We start from the raw sequence: 9,871 nt of genomic DNA, 5'->3' as shown, positions 1-9,871 counted from the left end.
TTGAGGAAGGCCCAACCCCTGCATGCCAGGGAAAAACCCACCCACAGGTGAGGGAAGCCCAGGCTTGCTCCCTTCCCCCCTGCACTGCCCCCCAAAATAACGGTGATCCCAAGCAAACAGGGGCAGTGGAGCAGCCCAAGCCCTTCCTTGCCTGCAAAGCAAAGCAGCCCCTGCACAGGTTCTGGAGTCCCACCTCTGCTCCCACCATGGGCGTTTGTTTGTGTCGGGCTGGCTGCCCCAGCCCCAGCCTGGGGCAGGGTGGGTGCTGGGGCTGTTGGCAGGGCCAGGAGCCCACTCCCATTTCATCAGCACCCCAGCCCATCCCCCCAGCCCTGCCAAAAGCAGCCTGGCAGCCGACTGAAGGATCAGCTGCATCCGCCCCAGCAAAGGGGGGAACCTTTGGTTCCTGGCCAGGCTGTGCAATGCCCAAATCTGGGAGCATCCCCCTGCGTGTGGACTCACCTGCACATTCCCCGTGCAGCCTGGCTTTGGAGAAGGTGCCAGAATCAAAGTCCATCATCCTCAGCTGCCGGTGACCAGGTGGAGGAAGAGGTTGTCATCCTTGATGTCATCCTCCGTGTCCCCAGCAGCAGCAGCCCCACCGGGTACAGCTTCTCCAGGGGCTCCTTCTCCTTCCCTGGGGTGAGCCCAGGCTGTCAGGGTTCTGCCCAGGGCCCCAGCTGTCAGGGAACCAGGACAAGCAAAACCAGCTCGGATGGTGGCCACCAGTGCTAGGCAGAGCAGCTGAGCTCCAGCACAAGGGCTGCGTGTTCCCATCTGATGACCCCTGGGCAGTGACACAGGCAGGACAAAATGTCTGGGTTCCTTTGCTTCTCATTGCCAAGGCATGTGTGGAGCTGTAACTTACCAGGGCCTTGCATCAAAGCGTGCCTGTGGCTCTCTCCCTTCTTCTAGGGCAGATCAATATCCTGCAGCCAGGGATCACAGAACAGCTCTTCTAAAGAGGGCCTGTCCAAGTCCAGCATGGATAAACACCGCCTGATCAGATCTTGGCACTCTGGGCAGAGAAACCAGAAACCGCCGGTCAGTTGGAGAAGGCTCCTGTTGGCTTTGCCCCACTATTCCCGTGCCCAGGCCATGCTGGATGTGCTCAGAGCTGGGCCTAAACGTCCCCATCAATTCCCTGTTTTGGAGGAGAGCAGGAGAGCAGGACATGTGCCACCTCCTCAGCAGCTGCCAGAGCGGGATGCTGACGAGCTGCTGCTGTCTCCCAGCACTGGTATTGCCCCCGTGGCCAGAGATGAGGATCCACCTTGAGAGAGCCGTTGTGGCAGCGAGAGTTGATGGTCCCAGCTGATGTTCTGGCTCCTCCTGAAAGGGTGCTCCCCGCAGACCATCTGGTGCAGCAGGATGCCCAGGGACCAGATGGTAGCTGGCTTGCCGTAGTACCAGCCAAATTGGGTCCATTCTGGTGGGCTGTATGACCGTGTTCCTATGGAATACAGATGGGGTTCATCAGGGGGACGCTGCTGCTCCCTGAGCCTGGCCCCAGCATCCCTGGGTGTGTGGGGGCTGCCCCAGTGGCACACGGGGTGACCGCTGCCCTCTCGCCAGCACCTGGGACTTGTGTACAGACTCGGGGATGGAAAAGAAGCCACTGGTGCTGGAAGAGGGCAGCAGAAGTCCTGTCAAGGCCCGACCATGACAGGAAAAAACCCACTCATTGCTTGGGAAAACCATGCCCTCATCCTCCCTGCCTGCACTGCCCCAAAAACATTATGAATCCAAACCAAACCAGGTGAGTGGAGCAGTCCAAGCCCTTTGTCACCTGCACACCAAACCGGCTGGGACACAGGTTCCGGCCCCCCTCTCTGCTACCCCCACCCACGGGTGTTTTGTCAGGCTGGCTGCCCCAGCCCCAGCCCCAGTCCTGGGCAGAGTGGTGGGCAAAGGCTGCCAGCAGGGCTGGAAGCTGGCTCCCCACCCAGCCCTGCTCAAAAGCAACGCAGCTGAAATCTCAGTGCCATGAAGGGCAGCAAAAGGGAGAATCCCCGCTGCCACACCCATCTTGGGCTGTGAGGTGTTGGGCCATGAGATGACGGGACTGAGAGCACACCCCTGCGTGGGCTCACCTGCAAAACGAGTGTAGGCTGTGTCTTGCAGGTAGGTGCCACAGCCAAAGTCAATCAGTTTGGCCTGCCCGGTGGCCAGGTCAACCAGGATGTTCTCTGGTTTGATGTCTCTGTGCAGGACCCCGCAGCTGTTGCAGTGCCGCACGGCCTCCAGCACCTGGCGGAACAGCTCCCGCGCCAACTCCTCAGACAGGAACCCCCGTTCCTGAATGAAATGGTGCAGGTCCTGGCAGCTCTCCGGGCGTTCCAGCACCATCAAGACGTCACTGGGGAGCTCCTTCCACTCCAGCAGCTGGACGACACCGGGGAAGCCAGTGGACACCTTGGCCAGCAGCACGACCTCCAGGGGTGCGCTGGTGCCGTCGGGCTGCAGGAGGAGCGCGATGCCGTCAGTGGGGCTGATGCCGTGCCGGGGGTCGGGAACCCCTCACCCGGCCCGGGATGCTCTGCGCCTTGCGCTGGCCCCGAGCCTGCTCTCCCTCGAGGTGTCCTGGTGGCTTCCAGCCTGCCGGGCCTCGGCTCATCCCCGCCCAGCTTCTGCCGCTGGCCCCGCTCACTCACCAGCTCGCCCCAGTGCCGGACGCGGTTCCTTGGCACCCTTTTGATGGCCACCTGCAAGCCAAGAGCAGCAGCGGGCTGAGCTCGCCACCTGCCCTGCCCAGCACCATCCTCCCCCTCCTTCCCTCCTCCTCCACCTCCTCCTCCTCCTTCTTCCCCTCCTTCTCCTCCTCCTCCCCCTCCTTCCCTTCCTCCTCCACCTCCTCCTCCTCCTCCTCCTCCACCCCCTCCTCCTGTGCCCGCCGCCGGCCCCGCCGCTCACCGGGGCGCCGTCCGAGAGCCGCGTGGCTGCGAAGACGCTGCCGAAGCCGCCTCTGCCCAGCAGCGAACCCAGCCGGTACCGCTCCTTCAGGCCCTGCTGCGCCTTCCCTGCGGGCGGGACGCGGCTGTCAGCGCTCGGCCCGGGGCCAGGAGCGGCCCCCGAGCACCCCCCGAGCGCCCCGGGCCGGCCCCCCCGAGGCGTTCTGTCCCTGGAACGGGACAGCGGCGGCTCGGGGCCGGCGGCCGCGGTGCCGAGCGGCGGAGCTCCGGCCGGGGAAGCCGCAGCGGGGGAGGCGGGAGCGGCCGCGCCGCGTGTGTCCTCCGCGGGGCCCGGGAGGAGCCGGGGCCGGGGCCGGGACTGGAGCCCACGTCGGGGCCGGGGCCGGGCTCGGGCCAGGCGGAGCCAGAGGGCGGCGATGCTGCCCCAGCCCCAGGCACTGATGCCCGCCCAGCAGCGCCACCGCCAGCACGCCCAGAGCCGGGCGGAGGCGAGACCCCGGCGGGACGGCCGGGGACGGGGACGGGAACCGGGGCGGGGACGGGGCCGGTGACGGGCTGGGGACATGGCCCAGGCCAGCAGGGGAGAGGGAGACTGGGAGAGGAGGGGACACCGTGAAAGGGAGAGCAGGAGAGGGTGCGGGACAGCGGGAGAGGGAGAGGAGTGCGAGGGGGTCGATAGACTATCTGCTTTCGCTGCTGCCGCTGCTGCCGCTGCTGCCGCTGCCGCTGCTGCTGCCGCTGCAACTGAAGCTCCGGGGCCGTTTGTCCCCGTGTCCGTTTTTCCGTTGCCCGCTCGGCCCCGCGCCCAGCCCCCCGCTCCCCAGGGGCAGCCCCTGAGCCTGTCCAAACACGGGAACTTTGCCCTGTCCAGCCCAGACCCAGAGTCTGGACTCCTGCACAGGGGCATAGGTATCCCCTTGAGCGCTGCTGTGCCTTGTCCCCGCTGAGGATCAAACTCTATCGGAGCACATTCCCTGAATGCAGAATTTGTACCTTACCCAGGCACTGCACTTACCTCTCCAGCAATGATTAAAAAAACAAAAAAACAAAAAAAAAACCCCAAAAGAAAACAAAACAAAAAAAAAAAAAAACAAAAAACCCAAAAAAACTAAAAAAAACCAAAAAAAGCAAAACGAAAATGGGGAAGGCAAACTGTGAAACTGTGTGTAGCTCATGGTATTTTACAGGGTCTAAAATTTGCCAAGTAATGAATCTTAGAGATGAGATCTATTTGGATTAAGGGGATGGAGCAGTAGTTCAAGATGGAAAAGAGGAGCATAAAAAACCAGAGAAAAACATCTTCAGTTGTTTCTTGCCATTTTCATTTCATTCCTTAAAAGCTGTTTCAGTTTTCCCAGAATCTTCTCCACACTCCTGTTTGCTCTTTCCAAGAACCTTTCCTGGAGAACGAGGTGCAGCTTCTGTCACAAGATGTGCCACCAGCCGCACTTTCTCATGGCTTTCCACAACGTGTGTGCAGCTCAACTCTTGCAGCATAGCAGGGCAAATGTTTGAAGGATTTGACAGCTTGTTCTTTCTTTTCCTTGTGGGCTGGGCAGTTGTGCCATTGGTAAGGTTTTCATTGTTACTGTTTTACCCTAAGAAACCATGAGGGGCTACCAGGAATTGTCAGGGAATGCAAGCCGGACTGAATGCAGAGAAAGAATCTGCAGAGCCTGCAGCCAGAAATGGAGAGCTGTGTGATAATCATTGCAACATCCCCATGGGCATCTTGAAAGTGATCTAGAAGATGAAAATGCTCTGACAGAGGGCATTTGTTTCTGAGTTCAGTGTAGAGGATTCCACATCTAGTGCATTGGTTCATAAATCAAGAGTTCAGTCAGTTCATGGAAAGCACCAGAACAAGCACTAGGACTGGGACACACTGGGAGCCACTGGAAATGTGCTGGGGGTAACTGGGACCACGCTGGGGGCAGCTGGGGACAAGGGTGAGTGACTGGGGCCCTGCTGGGAGAGACTGGGATCATACAGGACTCATACAGGGATCGTACTGGGAGTGACTGGGACTAATTTAGGGGCAACTGGGAGAACTGGGAAAACACTGGATGGCACTGGGAACAACGGGGACAGCGCTGGGGGCAAATTGTATCATAATGGGGAGTGACTGGCAGCAACTGGGCTCCTGCTGGGAGCAGCCCCTGGCGGCCCCGGGAGCCCTGCACCCCTTTCCTGGCCATGCCGGCCCTCCAGGCCCCAGAGCCCCCTTTTCCTTCACCCAGAGACCCCCTGGACCCCTATTCCTGCCTTTCCTAGCGCCCAGCCCCTCCTTTCCTCAACACCGAGGACATCCGGGACCCCTATTCCCAGCCAGCCTGGGTTTTCCCACCTTTTGCTGGGAATGGGGACACCGGGGACCCTTGCAGTCCTCTTTGCTGACGATAGTGACACAATTCAGCTCGCCCAAACTCCTCCTGGATCTCCCCTAAGCCCCCAGTGGGGATTCCTGGGAGTTCCCCTGTGTTTACCCTTTCCCAGGACTTTGGGGGTCCCCCCGACCTGTCCGTGCACCCCCAGATTTCTTCCACAGCCCCCTGTGATGGTGGGGGTGGGGGCCGAGTGCTGGTGCCCCCCTGCCTGCAGCAGATCCAACGGTGAGGGGAGTTTGGGGGGGTCCCTGAGCATTTGGGGTCCCCTGGGTTTTGGGGTGACCCCCGGGCCCCCCAGGATCTCCCTGAACACGCTGACACTGCCCGTGCGCAGTGAGAAGGTTCATACCCGGCACGGGGTCCCAGCTCAGTCACCGGCATCGCCCAGGAACCCCCAAACCCTCCTGGGACCCCCAAACCCCCCGGGACACCTCGACCTCCCCGGGACCCCAAAACCATCCCTGGGCCGTCTAAAAACTCCCCAAGACTGCAAAAACCCCACACAGACACCCCCCAAACCCTCCCAGGACATCAAAATTCCCACAAGACCTCCCAGCATGCCCCAGACCCCCCTGAGAAGGTTCAGTCCTGGCAGGGGTTCCCCATCTCTGTCACCAGCAGGTACCCCAAACCAGCCTTGGGTTCGCCCTGGGATTGCCCAATCCCCCCCTTTGGGAATCCCTAAAACCCCCCTGGGAATCCCCCCAAAATCCACCAGGACCCGAAAACCCTGGAGATAGACAAAACCCCCCCAGGAATTCTTCAGGGAAGTTTATACTCAGCACGGGGTCCCCATCACCATCATTGGCATCACCCGGGTACCCCCAGATCCTCTCGGGACTCCCAAACCCTCCTGGGACCCCCAAACCCTCCCAGGTACCCCTAAATCCTCCCAGGACTCCCAACCCTCCCCGGGCTCCGCTGCCGGAATCAGCAGGAGTGGTGTTGGCCTCTTCAGGGGAGTTAGAGTGGGACCCGACCAGAGCGGGGGCCCTTAAACCCCAAAAATCCACCCTGGGGGGCAAAACATCCCCTACAGCGGCTTGGAGTGAGTCCCCCAGAAAAATGTCACTTAAAGCCGTCATGATCACCCCTGAAAAGGGGCTTGTGGGGCTGTGGCCCCACAAACACCTGAAAATGGGGAGGAAAAAACACCCTTGAAATGGTGAGGTCCCCCCAAAAATCCTTAAAAAGAGAAAAACTCCTCTTCAGAGGGGCCTGAAGACCCTTCAGGGCCCTCGAGGAGGGACAAGATCCCCTCCTCTGCTGGGGCCTCTCTGAGCCGGGAGCTCTCCCGTTGGCTGCCCTCGGGGGAGCCCCGAACAACGGCGGCTCCTGGGCTGAGCCCCCCTCAGCCGGGGCTGCGGAGGGAACTGGGGGGGCTGGGACGGGGCCTGGGGGTCCTGGGGTGACCTGGGGGAGCCTCAGTGGGTCCCACCTCCCCCTGTGCCCCCTCTCCCACCCCCTTCCAATTGTTCCCCCCAAACCTCCGCTCCCCCAGCTGGGTTTGGGGTGCTGCTACCAACACCCTGACCCACAGCGGGTCAGGTCGTGTTCTGACTCTGTCAGCAGTTTGGTTTTTTTGTTTGTTTGTATTATTGCAGTTATCTTTTAAGTTTTTCTAGTAAAGAACTGTTATTCCTATTCCCATATCTTTGCCTGAGAGCCTTTTACTTTCAAAATTATAATAATTTGGAGGGAGGGGGTTTACATTTTCCATTTCCAGGAAGGCTCCTGGCTTCCTTAGCAGACACCTGCCTTTTCAAACCAGGAGAGATTTTGGTGCCCAACCTGCAGCCCGAGGGCATCGAGAGGAAAAGGGAATAACAGTTCTTGAGGAACCTAATTTTTGTGTGCTGCTATAGAAACCTCGTTAAGCGACACCATGTGGTCCAGCTTACCCTGGTTTGGGTAGCAGCACATGGTTGTGGCTGTGCCAGCGCCCCCACCGACCTCCAGCCCTGGGAACCTGGAGCAAGCGGAAACCACAACTTTGCAAATGCTACCTGTGCCTTTAGCAAATGGAAAGAGAACTGGGGTGTGAAAAATAAAGCTTGTTTATTTTCAGAAAAACAGCAAAGAAAACACAGAACACATTTACATTGTAAGAATATTTGTAACAACAACTATCTATGGAACGTATATACCCAAGAACATATCTAACAAAAGTCTATGAAACGTATTTACAGAAGCCAAAAAGAAGCCCTAAAACCTATAGCCTAAAGACAACAACAAACTCTACAACGTATGTACAAAAGGGTGGCATCTCTGTCCGGGATCTCCATCGGTCCTTGAGGAAAAGCAAGAGGCACAGTCACTCCAATCAGGCAGAGAGGGCTCTTCCATGTGCCCCCAGGCTGGCCCAGCAAGCGCAGCACAGGCTGGGGATGGCCACCAGAACCCAATGCACCGGGTCCCACATCCCTGAGCAGGGACCACCCAGCCCAGTCCCAGCCTGGCAGCAGGGGACCCACTCTGCCTGTGGGGACCACATGCCTGTCCTGCTGCTGGTATTGGTCTTCATCCCAAGATCATGGCCTCTTCCTCATCTTTCTCATCAATGTCCATGTCCTCAAGGTACTCTTCCATTTCCACGTCCATCTCCTCTTCCACATCTACCTCCATCTCTTCTTCACCACTCTCTTCTCCATCCACTTCCATCTCCTCCTCTGTATCCATCTGCATGTCCACCTCCATCTCTTCCTCTCCACTCTCTTCTCCATCCACTTCCATCTCCTCCTCAGTATCAATCTCCATGTCCACCTCCATCTCTTCGTCTCCACTCTCTTCCCCATCCACTTCCATCTCCTCCTCTCTATCAGCCTGCATGTCCACCTCCATCTCGTCCTCTCTGTCTGTGACAGCCTGCAGAGATAGCAACACCTCAGAGTGGGGTCCCTGTCCCACCCCATCCCCACAGAACTCCAGCCCAGCCGGGCAGCTGGGGGGGGTCCACCTCCATGGAATGGCACCGTACCTTCCTCAGGACAAATGTGAGCATCCTGCAGGGACGGATGACAAAATCCAGGCAACAGAGAGCTTTCAGGACTGATGGGAGCATCAGGGCGCAGGTGACGAGAAGGGTGACAGGGAGCATGGTGAAGGGTGAGCTGACACAAGGGCTGGCACAGGGTGGGCTGACACAAGGGCCAGTGGTTGTGTTGTGCTCTTTGCTGGACGCTGGAGGTTCCTGCTGGAACATCACATCTGTGACATCACAGTGGATCTAAAGAGCATCTTGTTCCGAGCTGAGCAATCTTCCCCAGCCCATGCTGCTCACAGCCCTGTTGCCAAGGATGGGGCATCCACAGCCTGGGCCAGTGCCTCAGCAGCCTCAGTGTAAAAGAGCAGCTTCCTCAGATCCAACTTCAATCAGCCTCCTGCAGTTGAAAGCCATCCCCCCTTGTCCTGTTGCCACGGGCCCGGCTGAACACTGTCCCCGTCTTTCCTGTGGGACCCTTCCAGTCCTGCAGAGCTGCAGTGAGGCCTCCCCAGTGTCTCCTCTTTCCAGGCTGAGCATCCCCAGCCCCACTTGGACGGCAGTCAGGTAGATCAGGGGGAGTCAAGGCTGAAGTCAAACAGCATCAGGAACTGAGAGGTGGAAGCTTTAGGCCCAGGTTTGCCTCTGTAATAACAGTGGAGGGGAAGATGGTGGGACACTGGCTCTGTTCTAACCGGTGAATATTTTCTTTTTTTTTTTTTTTTCCTTCTTTTCTGTCATGCTGATGCAGGTGTTGCTGTTTGCAAGGAAGCTTGGCACAATGTCCATTGTCTTCTCCATTTGTGAAACACCGAGCAGAGTCTGGGCACGCTGATGATGCAGAGCAAAACCTGCAAATACACCGGTGATCCTGAGCCTGGAGGATGCAGCTAAACCCGGCCAAAAATAATTTCTGGAAAGTCAAGCCTGGTTTACATTTTCTTGAGTTTGGCTATTCCTGAACCGGGGGAGGGGGCTTTCTGGGGAGGGGGTACCACAGGGGTTCCCCTCCCCCGTTTTTGGGGGGTCTCCCGTGGTGCCCCCTCCCCAAAAAGCTCCGCGGGCCCCCTGAAGCGGCTCCTGTTCCACCGGCTGGTGCCCCCTGATCCAGGACGGCCCCCGGTGAGTCTGGGGGGCTCAGGGGGGATTCTGGGGGGATTTTGGCGGCATTTATGGGCTTTGGGGGATTTTGTTGGGAGATTAGGGGGAAATATTGGATTTTGGAGAGAATTACTGGGTTTGTGGGGTTATGGGGGTTTTGTGGGATTTGATGATTTTGGATTTTGGGGATTTTTTTAGGGTTTTGGGGTGGTTATTTCTTGGGGGGTTTATTGAAATTTTTGGGAGTGTTTTTTTTTTTTTTTTTTTTAATTTTGGTGTGTTCCACTGGGATTTTGTGGGATTCTTTGGTGTTTAGGAGTTTTATATTCGGATTTTTGGGGGATTTTGGGAGGGTTTTAGAGGAATTCTGGGGGGCTTTGGAGTTGTCCCAGGGTGTGGGGAAGGGCTGAGAGGCACCAAAATCCCAATAAACCCCGTGAAATTGCAATTAAATTTCACAAATTCCCATTAGAACCCCCTCGAATCCCAAT

At 58.0% G+C, this 9,871-nt stretch overlaps 1 protein-coding gene across 1 annotated transcript; it reads right to left on the bottom strand.

Annotated features, from left to right (window-relative positions):
• Positions 1-522: 522 nt before the first annotated feature.
• LOC137467424 (serine/threonine-protein kinase pim-1-like) lies at positions 523-2,458 on the bottom strand. The gene is made up of 3 exons (XM_068178924.1): positions 2,094-2,458; positions 1,274-1,453; positions 523-1,018 (listed from the first exon to the last, which is right to left on the bottom strand). Exons 1-3 carry the CDS (start codon positions 2,347-2,349, stop codon positions 912-914), a joined length of 543 nt encoding a protein of 180 aa, XP_068035025.1. The 5' UTR covers positions 2,350-2,458; the 3' UTR covers positions 523-911.
• Positions 2,459-9,871: the final 7,413 nt, after the last annotated feature.

Source organism: Anomalospiza imberbis, unplaced genomic scaffold (assembly GCF_031753505.1).
Source record: "Anomalospiza imberbis isolate Cuckoo-Finch-1a 21T00152 unplaced genomic scaffold, ASM3175350v1 scaffold_62, whole genome shotgun sequence".
Taxonomy (NCBI): Eukaryota; Metazoa; Chordata; class Aves; order Passeriformes; family Viduidae; genus Anomalospiza; species Anomalospiza imberbis.
The sequence above is the reverse complement of the archived record's forward strand: the minus strand, read 5'-3'. Positions and strand labels throughout refer to the sequence as shown.